Source organism: Liolophura sinensis, chromosome 8 (genome assembly GCF_032854445.1).
Source record: "Liolophura sinensis isolate JHLJ2023 chromosome 8, CUHK_Ljap_v2, whole genome shotgun sequence".
NCBI lineage: Eukaryota > Metazoa > Mollusca > Polyplacophora > Chitonida > Chitonidae > Liolophura > Liolophura sinensis.
In genome coordinates, this window is record NC_088302.1 from 49,985,792 (window position 1) to 50,008,191 (window position 22,400).

At 39.3% G+C, this 22,400-nt stretch overlaps 1 protein-coding gene across 4 annotated transcripts in view; it reads right to left on the reverse strand.

The window, feature by feature from the left end:
* Positions 1 to 2,186: 2,186 nt before the first annotated feature.
* The window catches only part of LOC135472734 (tripartite motif-containing protein 2-like), a 41,905-nt gene continuing 21,691 nt past the window's right edge, over positions 2,187 to 22,400 (reverse strand). For 2 of the 4 annotated variants that reach the window (XM_064752391.1, XM_064752390.1), the window contains exons 2-3: positions 5,229 to 7,433; positions 2,187 to 4,689 (exon numbers count right to left, since the gene is read on the reverse strand). In XM_064752391.1, the coding sequence (XP_064608461.1) occupies positions 4,537 to 4,689; positions 5,229 to 7,433 (2,358 nt within the window). In that variant the 3' untranslated portion in view covers positions 2,187 to 4,536. Of the gene's footprint in view, positions 4,690 to 5,228; positions 7,434 to 11,077; positions 11,368 to 20,332; positions 20,636 to 22,400 lie in introns of those variants that run through there. The other 2 variants (XM_064752392.1, XM_064752389.1) reach the window with 2 other exon arrangements.

Here is a 22,400-nt window from a genome sequence, read left to right on the forward strand (position 1 = left end):
CTACAAGATTTGCGCACATGTCAATAGCTCAGACGTACAGTTCGTCAGTAACTTGCCAAAGGTCGCTGGTTTATGGAGGTCACTTTGGTTTCCTCCACTTTTAAAAATAATAAAACATCAGATAAGAGAACCCATCTTGAGTATGGCATTAAACAACAATCGATTTAATATGCATTTCGTTGTAAAGGACGTTGAGAGGTGGATCACTGTAATCGAGTTGCTCTTATATGTTTTTCAACACAAAACAGGTTTACAAAAAGTGACATGATTCCCAGCATTAAAACCTGGAAAAAGGAGCATTTCTTCAGTTTCACGTGTCATTATGCGAAAAATAAGATGTGGCTCTGTGACATTCCCTCTCGAAAAGGTCTTGTTAAAGCAGTGAAACACTTTATATACTTTTCTAGTTTTTTGATAGCTTGTGCTAAACGTAGTTTTAGGAATTGGAATTGCGATTATTGACTTGGAACGTCCATTTTGGTTTACTGCTGGTATACTAATGTCTGTTTCGACACATAGATCCAAATATTTGTGCAATAGTCTTCACGAAAGACACCAAATTCTTGAGAGGAATCGAAACACTAATTCGTCATAATCTGTACAGGGAATATTTAAGTGAATGAAAATATCGAAGGAATTTTACGTTCCTGAATGCTTTATTCTCTCGATTACGAAACCGCATACCAGAAGTTTAATTCTCTGTAACAAGGGGAAGTTACTCCTGTGAGAATATCGAAAAACGTTGTTACCGCGCACCACAGTCTCAACTGCCTATGTGGAAAGGGCAGTCATGTCTCCGTATAGAGAATCTCGGCTCATATGCCATTGTCTGCTTCAAACAAACGGTACTATTTGATCAGTTAGATTGTTCATATCTCATTTAAGTCCGACGATCAAAACCTAACCACAAAGGCTGATCGACTGTGCACTGGGCTTACGTAGCGCCAATGGAGCGTGTTGAACCTATTTGAACCAGGAGAAGGGCGTTTAAGAGCAATTCATTCTTGGATATATTAAGGCTTATTTATTTACTGAACCATATCGCTGTAAATCAGAAATCACACAATTCAACTGCTTAGATTGTTAAAAAGAAGGCTAATTCTTTGTGGGTCGATGCGAGTACGTAGTCTGCTTCATTAAAATTTAACGTATAAGTGAATAGAATATTCTGCTAGAGTAAAGGTGCAGAATGTCGGTGTAGTCATAGATTTTGTAACTTTAAAAGATCTTCTTTATTCTGAGGACAAAGGTATTTTTACCTGCGGTGTACTTCACTACCACTGACGGTTCCTCTTTGATCCATAGCCGAATTATATTATACCTTCTCCTCTTGCCACTCCACAAGAAAACACGTCCGCAAATATATGAAACTATTGCCAAAACTTTTCTGGGCGATTGGAATTCAAACACTTTTGACTTCTTTTAAAAGTAAAACGGAGAAAACACCAAAACAAGTAAACACAAAAGCAAAGAGTCGGCTAGGTTTTCGCTCAAACAATCGAGCGATTCAATTCAACCAGTGTCGCATTCAGTTGTACACAGGAATATGCATCGATTCGCGTTGCGAATTACTTTTGAAACAATAGTATTTATAGGTTTACAGGTCGACTCAAGGTTATTTATTTCTTTGTTTATTTAGTTGATTGGTGTTTTACGGCGTACTCAAGCATATTTCCCTTAAAAGACGGCGGCCAGAATTCTGGTGGGGGGTAACCAGGCAGAGACCTGAGGAAACCCACGACCATCCACAGGTTGCAGAGAGACCTTGCTACGTACGGCCAGAGCATCAGCCCGGCTTAAACTCACAGCGATCGCATTGGCGGGAGGCTCCTGGGTCATTGCGCCACACTGGCACGCTAACTCGGCACCCTCGACACTAGGTGAAGACTTACGCTATGAAGAATTGTTTCCGTTCACTTAGAACTGTGGTATGCGGGATACCTTATAACTATATAAGCATGGTATATTTGATCAATTCTTGTTCATGATCTGGATGAAATTTTCATTATGGATCTTCTTAATTAGCAATCCATGTAAGAATGACATACAAGCACGTGAGGGTGTGATCAGAAGCACCTTACAGTGACTCTTACCCCTCAACGAGTTCAGCAAGTACGCCGATCTCTCAGCAGGAAATTTGATACCCAGAGGTTCAATAGATAGGAACTCAACACACACTTGCATAGACACAATTAGGACTTTATTGAACTCTAGAAAGCTTTTGCGTATCACATTAGCAGCATGGCGTTAGATTTGTCACAATAGATATTTACACGAATGTGTGAAGGTCGCCGCTGGATCTGGTTTGAGGGTAGGTGGGTGGGGGAGGTTCGGTTGACTTTCGGGGGACTGGGTATGTTTAGGGATCCGTGTCTGGAAAGCGTTATTTTAGGGGATCCGGCTTCCTTCCTCAGTACGTTTGACGCATTTTATACCCTGCCCGAACTATTAAATTACTTTGTACTTGCAATACCCAAAAAACAAGGATTAACCGTCACATCCGTTTATGTTTAAACAGATAGAAATAAAGGGTAAATTGAGGAAGACTTCCTCCGCCTTTTTACGGAAATAATCGTGAACTTTAATGGAAGGGACGATTTCTCTGAGGTACCGATTTAACAGAGCCTTTAAACTAACGACACCTGTTAAACGAGGGTACCACCTGCTACGACAGTTCCACCTCAAGACACTAACAAATTTTATCTGGTTACATATCACATGTAGTGGCAAAAGAAACAATACAAAGGTTTCAAATATACTATACAAAGGTCTCAACAAACATAATCTATAGCACATTAATGCATCCCTTATACCTTCTGAGTGGAACAGTTGAGCCAAGTTTTACACAACGGGTAAACAAAACAAACAGCAGAAATAACGCCCGATGGTAGCATTCATTACCAACACCAAATACAAATACAAATTTGGCTAGTGTCTCGAAAAGTACAGTTGTCATTCAACTAACGGCATCGTTCCTCTGAAATTGCACACTGTTTTTTTGCGGTCAAGGATAACATTTTCAACCAAAGATCTCTCATCTATATCCTGCTGAGGGTAAAGAATATCGTACAATACAACTGTCGCACAGTACAAGTAACGGATTAGTCCCTTTAAATTCCACATAGCTAGAATGTCTTTTGCGGGCAAGGATACCATTTTCAAAATAAGATCCCTTACCTTAACCCTACTACATGAATCGTAGAATACAATGGTAGAACAACTAAGGGAATAATTCCCTTGAAATTGCAAACAGCTTGCCATATTTCTAATCTTGCGGAGCAGACCATTTTCAACCTAAGATCCCTTCTTGGCAAACTTTACTAAACACCTCAACTACAGATCAAGTTGATGTATTATACAGTAAATTTAGACTTATTCTAGTGCACATTCAGATAGGGTATCCATCAGGAAGGAAGTCCTGCATGGGGATTTCCCATGGCATTAATTACGCTCCAGAACAATCCATGGCGTGAATGGGGTGTACCAAATATGGGTGTTCCCCTAGGCGGCCAGGGCAGAACGGGTCTGGCGTACACTCAGCAACAGACACAACAGTTACACAAGAACGCATTTAATGAATCGAACCGCACGGAAACCTACTGCACTCCAATTGTAGTGACGTTTACCAATAACCGCCCAACTTAAATGAGGTAGATAAAAAGTGCAAGCTATGCAGTGCAAAGCATGCTGTTTGCCTAAAAGAGCATCGTATACAGCACGAACCAGCAAGCAGGATAAGGCAAAAAACGGCACACACCTGAACAAGTGCTGGGTTTTTGTTCACAGTAGTGTAAGGGGTGTACACAAAACATCACGCAATCTTCACTTCTGCCTATCAATGGATAAAAACACGCACACTGCTGACGTGCTGTCCACATGTTTTATGAAGTGTAAACATTTAGATCCAATACAGACGATAGACATGCTGTTGGCAATGCGAGCTAGTTAGCGACAGATGAACAGTTCATATATTTATACACCAAATATGACGAAGGAAGGGTCAAGAACATATATCTTACAAGTAGCCTTTGGAACACTGGAAATTCTATTTTCTCTACTGGAAATGAATCGAACAAATGTGAATTCGGTAAGAATAAGCACGCTCGATTCCGGAATGTATACATCACAGTAGGTCCCTCAAATAGCCCTGACTTTCACAAGCCCAATGTTCCGTATGTACAGAAATATTACAAGGCAAATGTTAATATTACTGCACACCCATTCGGCTTCCAACTTGCCTTTAGATACCCAACACTTGAAATCTGGACATTCATAAACGGGTAGATCTCTATTCAGACCTCAGATAACCTAATCAGATGTATAGTGACTTTACATTTTTAAATTCTCATATTGCACATAGGCCACATTATATGACATCTTCACGTCAAAGCATCATTTAGTTACGACCACAGACGATTCACTGACGACAAGCACAGCACTAGCACATATACAGTACAACACTAATCACAAGCATGTGTCCCACTGGCATTGGGGATGGATGCTGTCATCGGCAGGATTGTCTTTACGCTGACGACATCACTGAAGATACTTGTAGCATTTGATGCAGTGGTTGCCCGAGTCTGCCACGAGCACCTGTCCGTCAGGGGTTATACACAGCCCCTGGGGTCCGTAGAGCGGCTCAGCGCTTGTGTTGATGTAGGACAAAAAGGAACCACCACTGTCAAACACCTGGAAAACCAAATAACAGAGTCTGATTTATTATAAATGATACAGAAAGAGTAAAATAAGTATTCTGATGCCTCTTAAGCGTATTTTAGGATTTGCGTGAGCACAGACAAAACTTAATCCTGTATGAAAATTGCAACGTACGGAGATTCATATTCACTTAGAACTTCAAGACCCATTTATTATATTTCAATAGTGTTTAAAGCCCAACATTTTGTTTTTAATTATATGAGCAGTGTCAGTTTCATGGATGGCGGAAGCCAATCACAACGCCCGGTAAACAATCGCCATTTGTCAGTTGTGTGTGATAAATTTCCTGATACACAGCAGGTACCGAACTAGCTGAAGCTGAATGCGAAAGCGCGACTTCCGCCATCAAGGACCAGGAAACTTCCCCCATGCAACTAAAAACATAATACTACAATAGAGTGAAGAGTTGACATGTAACTGACATCTTCAACCATCCCTAAAATGCCCAATCCAGACAGTTTGTCCTAAACACCGTTTTTTCACAAAGTATTTTTTATGTCTTATGTAATTACCTGGATCCTGGAATTGCCCCAATCAGCGACCAGAACGTTGTCGTAATTGTCAACAGCGACACCTGTCGGAGCGTTGAATTGACCATTACCTTCACCATTGGAACCAAAGCTGAACATATAATTACCCTCGTGGTTGAACACTTTAATACAGTGGTTATGGAAATCCGAAACTATGATGTCATTTTTTGAGTTAACAGCCACGTAGTGGGGTCCAGCAAACTGGTGCTCGTTGTTTCCCCTTGAGCCAAACTTCTGAATCAATTTGCCGTTGGACTGGAAAATGAAAATACTGCTAGCTTTGTTGTCGACGACGATGATGTGTCCGTCTTTATCCACCGCGATGCCTTTAGGGCCCAGAAGCTTTCCTGTTCCGATCTTATTTATGTACTTGCCCTCTGGGGAGAACACACTGACCCACTTGTTGTCGTAATCGGCCACCAGATAATTGCCATTGATGGTCAGAGCCACTCCTGTCGGCCTTTGCATCTTGCCGGCCACGCGACCCGGTGACCCAAAACGAAGTTTGCACTCGCCGTTCAGAGAGAACACCTGCACACACTGGTTATTACTATCCGCGACAAGAACCTTTCCAGTGCTAGTTACACAACAACCTTGGGGATTCGTGAATTCCCCTTTGTTCCTACCTTTCTGACCTAATTTCATGTTCAGGTCATCTTCGATGGGATTGCTCCTGCGATTCGAACCATGAGATCTGGAACTTGATGGTCGCTTTGTTCCCTTCTGCTTCACGGCGACCGTCTTTAGAGGTTTGTTACTTCCTAGTTGATCGAGTTCTTCTCCGCCGGCACAAGCTTTAATGCAGAATGGAGAGCCCTTGATTTCTTGGTCATAGAGATTAATTTCAAGTTGATATGTGCCTTCCGTTTTGACTACGTAGGTGAGATCATAAGTTCCGTTTTTGTTGTCGGACAAATAAGGTTCGATGAGATCCCCATTCCTGGCTGTCAGGATAGCGGTAATGGCCGCCTCGCCTACTTTGACTAGTTCCCCTTTCCGGTCCTTCGTGGTGATTGAGATGACCGTGGGCCGGCCGATATAACACGTCTTAAGTCCGTCACCAGTGGCCGTCGTTTCAAAAGCAACTGCGCTATTGGACTGCACATGGCCCAGGTTGTACACGCATTTTTTGGCCGTGTGCAGCGAAGTGTTGTCGAACCAAATGCTAGAGTTTTCTTCTGGTTGAAACTGGACCTGTAGAGCCCCTAGCTCCTGGAGTTTCTCCGCCATCTCCTTCCTTACCAGAAGGATCTCCGTGTCTGTGCCATGCTCCAGCGTCTCCTCCGTGAATTCAGAACTACTGTTAATCTTAGACAGAATTCCCTCAAGAGATTCTCGTTGGTCTTTAAGGGTCTGCTGCTTCATATTGTAGACAGACTCTAGTTCGGAAAGGAGTAAAGCTTTACGTTCGGCCATCATTTTGCTCAGCGTCTGGAAAGCATCGCAGATCCTCCCCTCAGCGTCTTTGAATCGTTTGGTCAACATGGACGACACTTCGTTGACCTGTTCTAAGGATTCCTTGATGGCAGGGACTTGGGAGCGAGCGTCTGATATGAGACTGAGCAAAGCCGCTCGGTGCTCCTGCATCGCATCTTTTAACAGTATCGTCCGGTGGTCAATGTGCTCTAGGGCTGTACAGTCTTCACACACTGCCGTCTCACATGGCTCACAGTAAAACTGGAAGGATTTCCCGTCATGATTTGGACAGACTAGTTTGGGTTCGTGGTCACTCTCCGTGAGCGCCAGCTCGCTCAGTGAGACCACATGATGGTTGTTCGGTGCCTCCGCCATTTGCTTGTGAGGTTCCACGCAATTCTCACACAAATATTCCTCGCACTCAACGCACTTTAAAGAAGCCTGGACACGACCACTTTCACAGCACGAACATATCTTGTGTTCTCCAAGAACATCGATGAGATTGACGATGAAGAAGTTAGTTTGTAGGCCGGACACACCCTCAATAGGCAGGATGGACTGTTGTCTACAGATTGGGCACGTTGCAGACAAACTTTCTGCAGGGATATACGTGGCCAGGCACTGCTCACAAAACGTATGGAGACAGGGTAGGACCTTTGGACTTATATACCTTCCCAAACAGATTCCGCAACTCAAAAACTGTTTGTCGATCTGCCGGACAACAGGAATGTTGTTTGCCATCTTGAAAGGCCCACCGTCGACCAATGTGACCTACACAGAGAAAAGAAAGAAATTACATATATTTTAGTTGAAAATAAAACAGCATAGTTTTGTTACTATACAAATAAGAAGTGTTGTGTTTTTTTCTTTCTCAAAGGACTACATCGCTCACTGAAGTCGCATCAGGTACACAGAGCAAAGTCTACTGCAAAAAAACGGATATATATCCACGCCAATCTCAGATAATCCGCACAAAAGATGTATGTGCACAGCCTAAATTTGCTAAAGATCTCAGTATATTAATGCATTCAAGTTGGTCCACAGTGTTCCACAATCTATCCAGGGGTTACTGAAGACATGTCTGGACTATGATTTATTTATTTATTTATTTGATTGGTGTTTAACCCAATCTGGGACAAAAATAACAGAGCCAATACACAAGAATATTTCATTTAAATCAGGTCAGTCAGGATTATGGGTAGATTACTTGTAGTAAAGCACGACCCTTGGACAGGCATCAGGCAGCCTTTCTGACGTAGAACCACAGCCAAGCCAGCAGGATTCGAGCCTGCAACTTTAATACTCATGGATTGATCGACTATGATAAAGGATCCCTGTTGAACTTTGAACAGATTTTCTACTTCACAGATGTGTTGGCTGCAGACAATTTGTTCTACATAAGACAATTTGGACAGCAAGCTTAATTGACCTGCAAATGTCAAAACTCTCCTGACTTCTACAATATCCACTGCATCCCTCACTGTTGCTGAAAGTATACTTATTCATATGGTGTCTCATTCCAAACTCGAGGCATATTTCACTCATAAGAAAACAGGACAAAGAACAGAGAATGTATAAATTAAAGCCACGTGTACGGTAAAACCTTCAGTCATGTCAGTCACAAACAAACAAGGTGTAAGCTTCCCTGTGGTCTAGAGTAGATATTCAATTTCTAATTTAGTATGCATGAGGACAAGTGTGTATAAAAGTGGTGTCCTTCCACGGAGTGGTCATTGTCACTGGTGACCCTTCACATTGTAAATAACAGGCAGTTTTTCACTAGTTAATTTACAAAAGCCAGTCTAAAAGGAAATCAAAACTTTCTGTCATATTGGCTGGACAGCACTTACCAAACAGAATTATAAGATAGAAGCAAAACAGACGTATCATAAGATACAAAAGAAAACGCTTCAATTAATTTACACCATATTGCCCACTTTGAAGCAGACACATTCTCAGCATACTCTTTATATTTTTAAGCCATAGTCTCTCAAAATAAGGTCACCAGAAGTTAAAACAAACATCAAGACAAAAAGAAATAGGTGTTTCTGTCAAGATACCACTCTTGAGGCCTTTGAAGTGTCTCTTGAGGAATACAGTTAGATCGCTGATCTACTTAGATGTTTGTTTTTGTGTAAATGAGGACAAAGATGAAAGTTATTCACTTGTTCTTAGGATCATGCACAAGGTATTAACCCACCTCTATATACTGATGAACCATCACTGAATTTGTCTCTAAAACAAACAGTCCATCACTGTTATAGGTAATTACAGAAATTCTTTGCTGAACAGCATGCAGTTCAACAGTGCTTCAATTATATGAAGAAACTTTGTTTTCAAAACACATCTACTTCAAATTCTCATGGCTTAAATACTTGTAACATGTCTACATACACTACAGAAGAACACAGTTGTACAGTTCATATTCACATGAAGAAAAAAAACCCAAAACTTAAAAAAAGCAACAAATGTCATCCATTAACATTTTACCTAATTGGCATGCAATGGGTTCATTACACAAAAAAAAAAACAACAAACTCTTGATAGATACATGTATATACATGCATAATTGCATTGATTTACATTATGAGTAGCACATGTAATGTATGCTAGGAACCCCAAATTATGCAGGAATTCAGACTCCTGCTATTTCAGATAAGTGCTTCCTTAACCTTAGAATAGTCTACAAGTAGATATCAAGGACTCCTTTAAATGCAGCTTTGAAAAATATGTTCAGCTTTCAGCATTTTACAATCTTGTTTGAAGGCCACTAGTACAAACCCAGCTAAACCTTATTCACTTATGTACTAGCCAGGTGTGAATAATAACAATGTCTACAGTGTATATACAATGTACTGTGTATATTTACAGCTCACTGTTACTGAACAGTTCAACTGATGCTGTACCTGAATCTATTCTCAATGCATGCTGGAAGTTTATTTCATTTCTGATAAGTGATTTCTGACATACTAATGAATATTTATTTTACATAACTGTCGTAAACTTCATGTTTTGGATACCAAGCACGTCCTTAAAAGAAACTTCTGCAGCCCATCAAGCATGTGACAAATAAACTTTCTAATGTGAGACCACTGACCTCATTGGACAATAACTAGGTGTAAAGTGAGCGTGTTGTGTGCAGATAATGTTTGCCGATTTGCAGCGTCTGTTTCTAGAATCTGACATCAGAAAAGTGAGCACAGAGCACCTACTCTAATTTTGGAATAAATGTGTCATGGCTACATGGGGTAAGCTGTTATCAAGGGAAATAAAATTACTGACAAAACAGGAAGGTTATATAAATGTATCTGACATTGTATACTTTTACAGCCAGACAAACATCTCTCAATTGTCTATTTCATGAATATTTTTTCACTATATACACTAAATGTATGATAATTAAACAATTTACCAAAGATCTGTAAACTAACTGGCCAATACAATACATATTACAATCTTAATTAAAACACAACTTGCAGCACTTATAGGGCTTAAAATAATTACAGGTTAATTATATTTTGTGAACTTTCATATGTTTCTCTGTGTTCGGAATACACATGTGTATATAAAATTTAACACAGTCATAATAATATTCAACAGGGATAAAAATCAACATTGTTTTACATGTACTACATGTACCTGATAACAAAAATATGTGAGTGATGTTGAGGTTAAATAGAGTAAAGATGGCTTAGCCACTGGTCAGACAAAAAGTGCGGGTTAAACAGAACAGAGAGCCCCGCACGAGGCCATTCACCTGCGGCTCGTTACCTCCCTAAAGGTACACTGAGTCAACCGACTATCACCTGAGTGTGAAATAGTCAAGTCAGTCGTATTTGCTCAGTGAAAATAAACCCCCTCAAACCAATGCCTCATTTGAACTTAATGTATGCAACGGTAGCACGTTCCCCAAGAAATTTTCGAATTTAACAAATTTACAAAAGAGATTTTGATGCCCCAGATTGAATGTATTGAACCAAATGAAAAGAAACAACAGCCTTTCTCTATATGCAGATGGGTGGATAAATTAGAACACTTCAAAGTTGGCCTTTTTTTCCCCTGGCAAATATTGATCTTATCTCTGTCAAAGTACATTCAATTATTCTGAGGTTGAGGATGTTTGATCTACGCTTTCATTCTCAACTGCCAGGTAGCATAATTACACTTGACAAACCTTCATACCTGAAATCCAATACCTGTTCTACACAGAATTTCATAGTAACGCCTTCATTCATACAGATACTGGTTTTCGGGAGTATTGCTCCATGTGTATTGTTACTCCAAAGTCACATCGGCTATTCACTGAACCATAACATACAAGGATATTATACAGAAACTGGACAGTTACACTGACAGATCTTTACTCTGAATGAAGTTTAACTACATCCTTCAAAAACCTTCAAAAACACACTTACCTCCATAGCAGACTCAAAATAATAAGAACGGTACTCCATCTGTTCTATCCTTTCCATTTTCCACATCGGCAAAGCTTGAGCTGAGCAATCCGAACCACACTTTTCTAATACCATACAGTTTTCAACACTAGTATCTACATACACATGGGTCTGACAGCTACGCTGAAAACTGACTTTAAACTTGAGTTACTCTGATCAAAGTTCTTATAATTCAAAAATGTGTTGAATCTTGGGAATCATCTCTATGATGAGGCTTTTGTCACACATGTATCACGACGTAGAAAAGATTCTCCCCAATGAGTGTTCACATAGCTATAACACACCTGACTTCACCTGCGACAGGTGAGTACTGACTGTGACAGCACGGTAGTTCTCAATGAACTGCTGCTCACAGCCACTTGCCAGTCAGACACCTGATACGCTGAACCAGGCTACAGGTACAAAGGGAAATGAATATTCATGAGGTATCTCCTTAGTAGAAGTGTACAGTGCTTTGAGGATATCATCATCTGACTGGAACAGATATGAAGCCCTGTCGAGATGAGGAAGAGATGCAAAGTCCAAGCCAAGACAGCAGAGGGAGGGGGTACAAAATGAATTATTAAAGACTTCTATCATGTCTCAAGAGATTGAAAAAGGGAGAAGGTAAATTGTCTAACAAGTTTTGCATTGATAGGTTGACCCTTTATCAAATGTTCAGAGACAGGGGAATACCTCTCATTAATTTCAACTCGGGACAGTGGGGGTGGGGGTGGGGGTGGGGGTTAACTGGTTAAAATCAGCTACAACAGATTTCAACAATTTCAGTAATGCACATATGATCACAGGCAGCTACAATGATCTTAATTGACCTGCCCACATAAAAGTTAACTTGCCTATTGCTCAAACAGCAGACAGTAAAATACCTGAGCTGAAGTTGATTGTCACACTGACGATGGATGGGGTATAAAAATACCTGTGCACCCCTGGTCAGAAATAGACCTGGAGTTGTAAAGGGTGAGGGACTGGGGCCATATAGAACAATAGCCAGTTTGTCTGCCTGCCTGATCCAGCCAGTGCTGTCTCTATAGGGAGCTGATGTTCTTCACTTCCCTCAGTCCATACAAACAGCCAGACGGGTGCAATCCAATTTACCCACCTTCCCCACATGTCTTATAAACAATAAGATGTAATGATTGTTCTCCTCAGCCAGGCCAGGTAAACACACCCAGTGCATACCTGTGCTGTGTCTTAGCTAGCCTTACCTGATGACAGACCAAACCACACAGACAAACAGACAAACACACAGACAGACAATGTACCACTTGCCCTGGATGAGCAAACACTGGCATGGATTTATATCTATCTACCAATATTGCTCTGTCAACATACTACAGATGTACTACATACATATTTACATGTATTATATGGTCCAATGGTTCAGTCTGAATAATTCTCACCTGTTGTGAACATTTAAGACTGTCATGGGAAACATGAAAGAGATAACGAATAGAACGCTGTGTAACATTTCAAAAAAGTGTAACATGCCAAAAATGAAACTTTCATGACATGGAAACCAGACCTTTACATATAACATCTTGGATCATGTATGCTTCGTTCACGGTGAATGCACGTGTACATGTGACAGTAACATTGACCTGTAGCTGTTGTATCAAATCAACCGAATATGTCATGACGTCGGACTGACTTGGTCGATGGATCAAGAGACCAAAGTGCATATCTGACAGAAAGGACAGCTGTAATCTAATCGTACACCTGCAAAGTTGTAGGACCAGCACCCACTTTCAGGTAAACACATGTACATCTACTTCGCAAGATATACTACTGATAATGGCAGTTTGGTAATAGATGCTGTCACACAGTCAAAACAGCACCAATACTCATTTCGTTTTTAACTAGCATGCTTTATGGCGTATATACATATTTTTTTACAATCATATCACCTGATGTATTATTGACGTTGGTCACGTTTTAAAAATATAACTGTATACACTGACTATATTTGTTCATGCCCCTGCCGTATATATTGTATTTTATCTTAAGCTTGTGCATGTCAAAATGTACATACTTTAAGAAGCACATAATTGAAGGCCTTAAAATTATAGTTTTTAAGCCATCAAACTTCATTAAAAAACTTTTAAGTTTCCCTATGAATAGATCAGAATCAAATAAAATGTGCCATTTAAAAAATGCTTCATTTCATGGGAAATACAGTATTGTAACAGAAGGCCTTTGAGAAAAGCAAACAACATTTTGAGATAGGTACCTTAATTCTTCACATAAAGGTTTTACTCACTCATTCTTTCAGGATTGTCATTTCTGATTGTAAATTGAAGTGAGCAAACTTGCCTTAAGTTCCTCGTTTATAAACATTTATAAATATCCACTTGTTAATCAACATAGAATCACAATCATTTTTCGGCACATTTGGTTCTTCATAAAATAACAATAATGACTGGGCAAGCATTACTTATACTCTCTTCAGTAACTGGGCACTAACTCAAAAATGAGAAAAGCTGATGTTCACAATATTTGATACTTACTTGTAACCACAGATAAATCTGTAATCAGTCCACTTACCTGAGGACTGGATCTTATGTAAGGCAACATGACTGCTGTCAGTTAACAGACCAAAGGTAAGATTACACCTGGCTGAACTAATAACAGGCGATTAGTAGTCCCGCTCTGGGGGGTAAAGCCAGTATTAGTACAGATGGTAGGTGAAAAGAGTAAAAATCATGGCCATCTTTTCACCTGTAAATGCACCGATATTAGGTGGTGATTTAGAGCTAGGGCTTTCAGTACAAATCGATAATAAATATTTTATTTCTTTTAATGTGTCTTAAAAAGACAGTGTGAAGCTGTTTGAGACTTCAGTGGAGTAATCCCCCATGTATGGAAGTTAGATAGCTATAATGTAGAGTACACATGTTTCTATGGGTGTGTCCTTTCCATTTGAACCTTTATAACACAGCCTATAAATCAAAATTCATACACATAAATACACTGTGATGATAAAATTTTTTTCTCGCTTATCAGTCAATTCAAATTCACTCATCTGAATGTATCTATCACACTGAAAGGCAGGAGGTGAATTCTAACACCCTAAAATTAACAGTTTACACCAAAATAAACTGCTGTGCATTACAACGAGAGTTTGATCGAGATTTTCAGGTGAAAATGACCAGAAGCGCCTGGGGGTAGCCTGTCTAGTCGTCACGGGGGTTATTGTCCAGGTACAGGTATATAGGTCAGTAAGGACACCCACAGATACTCCATTTAACATCTCACAAAACAGTTAAACCTCATAATGCATTCAATCGTCCTACTTATTTCATCGTTTTCTCCTTGAGCACAGGTGAAGTGCTGTCGTGGGATAATAAATCAGCCCGAGTTACCAGGTCAACCAGGTGAGAAAATCTGGGGTGAGAGTGGCACTCAGAGACTGGTGGTGGGCTGGTGACGTCCACCTGTGACATGCTGGCCAGTTTCTATATGTGGTTTTTATTCAATTATCTATCATATCACAGATAAAATCTAAACTTGAACAATGAGGGATAGTTAACTCCTGTCAGCCAACTCCCACCATCTCAACAATAAACACATGTAGAGGGTTATGAATGCAACATTACAGGTCCCATGCTTTGTAATGTATGAACAATACCCTGTACTATACAGGGTGGGGCTTGTTTACTACTGCAGCATATATAATATAACAAACCAAATCGAACAGTAGTAAACAAACTGTTCATCAAATCAAACAAATGTTGACTTTTGCTTACCTATAGGTTACCTGTTGACTGATACATTTTCCAAACACAATTCCTATACTCTACAATTAATACAATTAACCATTCCAATTATTTTCTTGACATTGCCCGTGTGCATGTCAGTTAGCCCATTGCGTTAGACATTGCAGTAAAGACTAAACAAAAGAGAGTGATCGTCAGACTATGTACCCAAAAGCTGGTGAGAAAGGTATCTCTACACTGGGCTAAATCTTGTATTTACTGGTGAGAAAGGTATCTCTACACTGGGCTAAATCTTGTATTTACTGGTGAGAAAGGTATCTCTACACTGGGCTAACTCTTGTATTTACTGGTGAGAAAGGTATCTCTACACTGGGCTAAATCTTGTATTTACTGGTGAGAAAGGTATCTCTACACTGGGCTAAATCTTGTATTTACTGGTGAGAAAGGTATCTCTACACTGGGCTAAATCTTGTATTTACTGGTGAGAAAGGTATCTCTACACTGGGCTAAATCTTGTATATACTGGTGAGAAAGGTATCTCTACACTGGGCTAAATCTTGTATTTACTGGTGAGAAAGGTATCTCTACACTGGGCTAAATCTTGTATTTACTGGTGAGAAAGGTATCTCTACACTGGGCTAACTCTTGTATTTACTGGTGAGAAAGGTATCTCTACACTGGGCTAAATCTTGTATTTACTGGTGAGAAAGGTATCTCTACACTGGGCTAAATCTTGTATTTACTGGTGAGAAAGGTATCTCTACACTGGGCTAAATCTTGTATTTACTGGTGAGAAAGGTATCTCTACACTGGGCTTAATCTTGTATTTACTGGTGAGAAAGGTATCTCTACACTGGGCTAAATCTTGTATTTACTGGTGAGAAGGTTCCATTTGTAATAAAACACCTAAATTAAATGTCAGTATGCATTAGGATATTAACTTTATTACCTAGTGCACAGTTTTCATTATAGGCACATGCCCAGATACAGTAAGCCGAACTAAAGAAGCTCATTGGAAAATAAATGGGTTAAAAGTAAAGAGCGACAGTTAGTGGCTTCTTGGTACTTCAAACAGACAGAAGCCACATCTCGCATATCAGTTCAAATTCTTGTGGATCAAAGCAAAGCCTTTCTCTCGCAGCTTTTAATCCTGGACTCAGAGGCTTTATTGTTGCCTGTGTCACTTCAGAGGGCTATTCATAGGTCTTCTGTGTATAACTTAAAAACACAGACGCACACACAAGTCTCCAGAAGTAACGGCTACTGATTTTCTCCAACAAAAAGTGGCTCAAGCCAGGTAATAAATTTGGGGTGAGATGCGTCACTCCCTCACACCAGTAAACTGACAACTTAACCCACCGATCACTCCTGCCTGGACGCCTCCAACGCTGGATTATCACACTCTACAATGTTTGCATAACATGACTTATCAAATGCAATCACATATCCCACTATTATAAACAGCTTGCTGAGTACCTGAGTCAAGTTTAGAATAAAAATAGTGCGCTCTCAGCGTGAAAATCATATTCCTTATACCAACACTAAATTTCTTCTGAAAAGAAACACATCAAACTTCACAAAAAAAAAATCCTAACTAGCCATAGAATTAGCTGAATTGATCAGAATCAGGCAAAATGAGTTCCTCAAAAAATGCTAAACTTTAGGTGAAACAGTACACCTGTGAAAGGCCTGAGAAGAAATCAGTTAGGGTCTTTTCTATATCACAGTCAAACAAGGCTACAAGTCCACCCAGACAGGGGGCAAGCATAAACTATACACATTTAAAACCTTCAACTCAAATGCAAACCTACCCCCAGGGGAGTGTCAAATATTTGATAGCTCCCTCCCTTGGCTGAAGTTTAACCTAGCTTGTACTGGATACAGAACTTCTCACACTGTAAAGTTCCATGGGGTCAGGCAAACTATATACCTGCTAGTCTACAAAAACAGGGATATGCTCAAGCTTTTAATTCCTGTATATAAAGATAACATTATGTATGGTCTGGGAGGAAATTGACAAGTTTATCAGTCCTCACTAGATATCTGGTAACAAGATAGTTTCTAGTGCCCAGTATCATCAAACTGCATTATCATGCACTATTTCCAGGTCTGATGACAATAAAACAATTGGGTTAACAGCTAATATAAAAAGAAAATCTCACTGAAATAAACTAATTATTTAATAAAATTGATAATGTCTGGTAAAAATATTAATATTAAGGCGCAACCTAGACCTAGTAGTTAACAAAACACTCATATACAATGTAATAAACAACAGAACCAAACATAGCATGAATCAAAACACTATATGAAACATATCAAGGACAAGTTTTTTTTCATGCAAGGTCCGACAATCACATTTTTAAAGCTAAATTAATAGTACTGGAAAACATTTAGAAAACATTTTAAAATGTTTAATTAATGTTTAATTACACCTGCAAACATAACACTGGTGGGAATTTTTTTGTACATTTTTTACAGGGCATGATCACCACACATTTCCTAGCTGCCATGAATACAATATTAGACTTTTCATGACATGGAGATTCCTATAAACTTGCTGATACATACTCTTATATGTAGGTCTCAATATAACATTCAAATAAGATTTGAAATACCTCAGAAGCTTGTAATCTCATATGAACGAATTCTATTTGTTCACATAATTATACAATAATGATTGTTAACAATGATTACTTATCATTGCATGTCATCTTGTCATTTTGGTCAGGACCTCATTTAATTCAGGTAATCAAGAAGAAAATTTTCATTTAAAATGGTGCATACTGTACACGCATGTGTGAAATCTCTTTATTTGAACACGTAGTTGACTAACATACTAATTATGAAAGAAATTTGCTTGAATACAATGACATCATTTCATGACAAATCGTATTGTTGACTGGGATCAATTGAGTAAGGCTAAAGGCACATGATTATACTCTCTTCCCGTCTGAATATTTTGCCAGTGGAAAACTGACGTGTGCAGTCAGACAATTTTCATTATCATTAATTTCTGATGTTACCTTTTGTGACAACATCTGGCCAAGAAATGACATGAGTTATGTTTGTGGGAAATAACATGCAGGCAGTGATGGGCAACAAGAAATCTAATGCAACAGGCCTAATCAAGGAGAAAATTTGATTTTGATTGGAAATTGCATGTACAAGTTAACACAGATTTACTGTGTAACATGAATGACATACTGCAAGACCAGCTGTCCACGGTAACGCAAATACAAACCATTATTCTGTTATAATTAACAACAGTTTTACACAACACATGGGGCTGTTAATGCTCAAATTACCAAATTGACTGATAATAACACATCCCTGCGTGGTTGACCAAACCTGAACACGCATATAGATGCATGTACAATTCTATTCCTCTAGCTGTGTTATACACGTTATCACACTGGATATGCTCTGCCGAACACACACTTCATCCAGCAGCCAGAGTACAACGTGGTCAATACATGTGTTTATTATGCAAATGAGGTAAGATCTCCTATATGATGGGTTCATGACTCAGAGGTGCTGAGATCTCTGTTAGGGCTAAGTATTGATCTGTGGAGATAAAGCTGTATTGTAGAGTGGTGTGGCATGCACAGGCTGTGATAGTCTCATCCAGGTAAGCCATACATATACCTGGTCCCAGACTCACCTTAGGTTATAAGGACAAAGGTAATTATACCAAACAGCAATCCTGGGGTAACCAATCTGCAACACCGGGGTAACCAAACTATAATACCAGGGTAACCACACTCTGCCTAATTTACAGAGCAAGAAAAATCAGAACTGAAACAAACTTGTATATATACTGTTCAGGTTTCACCACTTTTTTGTAAGGTTATATAAGTAGGAGGTGTACATAAAATCAAACAAATGAAAATAACACGCAAGAACAAAACAAAGGCTTCAATCAATCCCCAAAAAATAAAATACATCACAGTCAGAAAAGTTCACAAACTGCAAGCAACACTGTATTAACCAAAGAGATATCAAAGGCAAGACCAGAGACTTCCAGACTGACAGCATGATAAGAAAGTCTCATGAACAAAGTCCATGCATCATGAATATTTGTTACTGGATGTAACTGTAATGCGTGCACAAGTTCCACACGTTTACATCATATGTTTTATATATGCCCAATAATGTTCATGTTATGACCCGACTGACAAAGAAACTGCATTACAAATCAGTCAATCTGAGAAGGCATGTATGGAATACACATGCATTTTGCAGCATGTTTTCTATCAACAACTCACTCTCATGACCCAGGTCTTCACACCTATGGATTTATCAGGGGACAACTTCACTGTAACCATATTGGCCGTAATGTGTCTTTTTAGTGCCTCATGGGACATAATGCTTGGGATGGATGTGGATAAATTGTCATTAGACCGTCTACTTTGACAAATTGCACCAGTATGCCTACAAGACATACACGACTATAGACAGTGGTCATATATCTCCAGATGTTTGTCATAACATGTAAAGACCTGTACACCTGTTTGTGGTACAATGTCCTTTGATCATCAGTTTGACCTTCACAATGTAATCGATCAAGGTTCAATTCTTGTAACAGCTGCAGCATTGCACAAATCAACTAAATATAGTTAATTGACGACTTATTATAATTAAAATACTTAAATATAATAACATTTATGACACATAACGAAACTTTAATATTGTATATTGTTGTTATTAGGACTTGGAATTTGGTATCATATATGCTTTAATGATAATCAATGCATTTAAACACCTGTACTGAAGGTTTCATTCCCTGTACATCAACATGGCAAAATAATTGTCTGAATTAAAACATATGCTTATATTAGGTATTGGGGATATAAGGATTTGTCCTGTACAAGCTTTTAACAGCTTCAGAGGCAAGTGCAATGTAAATGTACAATTCTGTAGCTCCGACACAGAATGGTCTTGTGGTACCCATTATGAACTGTGTACAGGGGAATGTAACAGCACATGTAACCCATATGTATGGATCCTTGGCTTCATCCATGAGTTCAAACTCTTGTTTGTAAGATGAGAACAGAACAGACCAGACCTGTGTATACACATCAATATCATACGCAACATCCAATACATGTACATGCACGACTGATGGCATAGAACACAGCCATGACTTAATTACAAACATACATATAAATATATATATATATAAATATACATATAATTACATACATACATACAGTAACTTGTGAATATATGCTCCCTATTACTGATTACTAAATCTTAACCATCATATTTACATGTAGACCTACAGTATACGCTGATCTATATATAACAACGCATATGTTTCAACTCTCAGTTAATTGGTTTAACCTTGGTCTTTATACCAGCAAACACCCAACTGACAGATGGTGCTAAAGGCTTAAACATCTATACCTGTGTATATATACACAAACTCATATAGAAAAGCCAACATATACCCTACTCTCTAGCGGTAACAACTGTTCATGATCACCGTACAAGCTCTCACCTCTCCATGCTGTATGCCGGCATTACGACCTCCATGTTGGATACAAACGTGGATTCCTGTCAGTTACAAGGGTTGTACACTCACTTCTCTCCCTGGACTGACTATTTGCATACCAGCCTGGCACTAGAGACTCAGGGTTATGAATGAAGGCAGCTGAGGGCGGGCACCAGGGGTATGATGGTTTCCACGGTAACAGAGCTGATCAGGTATTGATCTCGCTCCGCATTCCCTATCCACGTCCACTGATAGAACAGATATCTGTTAATCCTCAATATTCTGCTCCTCTGACAAAGATTTCGCTATATTACACCACTTCTGACAGTATGTACATGCAGTATGTAATGCATGACAATCCTCATTTGTGCTTGCACTGCAACATGTATGTGTTCCAGTCAGCTGGGAGTTGTACATGTATAATGTACTATATTTCAGAAGAGCTGTCACAAACTAAGTCCCACGGTGCACTAATTTCTCAGTCAGCACATGAGTACACAGCATATTAGTCTCTCCAGTCCCAAAATACAGTAACAATCCTGAACATGGGAGTTTCCAGACTAGCAGCCTAATGTTTTTAGCAGCTAATTTCTTTGCCCGGCCTACTGGCACAGTGACTGGATTCCTCAGCTCAAACACACCCAAGCTGAAGCTGATATCTATTAGCTTACTTTTCTGCCTTAACGACGGGAACGTGGCGTAACATGGTCACATATGGAATGTTATCCCGATAGATTCAAAAATGTCCTCCATTTCCACTTGGTTGGACATGAGAATGTAGATGTCATCTGGTAACTGATGTGTGTAATGTATATATTTATATTGCATGTATATAAACATGACAAAATGCTACACGACCCTGGATACAGAGAGAGGCTACTTGCTCGCATCAAGGGCAGGATCTGCAGAACAAATGCACCATCTGTGCACAACGCTGTGTCCGGCAACCAACAATTGCAAATACGTCAATATATCATTGATGTTCAAAGACACCCTTGGTAATATACAGTAGATCTGTATTGCCACTGGCTTCTTCCCAAAGGTGTATTGACAATGGAATGTCATGTTTTGTACTCCACAAGCAGCGATCCACATGTAACTGGCTATGCAGACGAACTTAATGTGATGAATGACATTAACACTGCAACCGACTGAGAAAATCAACCTAAAGTTGGCCTACAACATGTTTCAATGCAAAGCAGTTTTGCCAACTGTAACACAACTTTGTAAGCTAGAAATAGGCAGTTCCAATTTTCGACAAGAGTTCAAGAAAAAATGTACGAAAATTTCTGCACGACTATAAACATACTATATGCTCAAAATCAAATATGAAAGAATCCATATGAACAAGTAAAAGGAACTTGCAGTGTGCATCATTCCAGAATAAACCCACACAGAATTGAATCAGGGCACTGTACAGCACATAAACCCAGAAGTCTCTTCAGGAAGCACCTTCCCACACTATTAGGCCAACCTCACTCCATGTGGACTTGCCAGCTGTTCAATTCTCATGTAGTCACCCCACAAAAAAACAACAACTGGCACAATGTGTTATTTCTGCTTTCCTCTTTCCTATGACTTAAAATAACTGCATGTCCTCATTTGTACATGCTAAAGTATAGTAAGACATGTACTACTTTGTGACTTCCCGCCACTACACCTATTTAGGTCTAATGTGTCAGGGAATGTAAGTCAGGAGTCACTGGCATGTAACTAAGTCTCCAAGTATGACCACAAATACCTGTAGTGTATATATGTGGTACAGTTTTACCACAAATATCTGGCTGAACCATATAGAGAGTTAAAAAAAACAACAACAACAATTTAACCAAAGCTACTAGGAGCTATATTTGTTGGCTATTAAAGTTTATACTACCTAATGAACAAACCAACAAAAAAGGCCTGGTAAACAGGAAATTAGAGAGCTATTTTTACAAGTACATTGAGGTAGTTAGTAAAGTTTTTTGTCTGTTGGCTGTCCTTTGACTGTGAATTACAGTGTGATTAATACAAGATATTATATGACGTACATTAAGGTTTTTTCATCATAAATTGATAACGCTGTGAATTAACA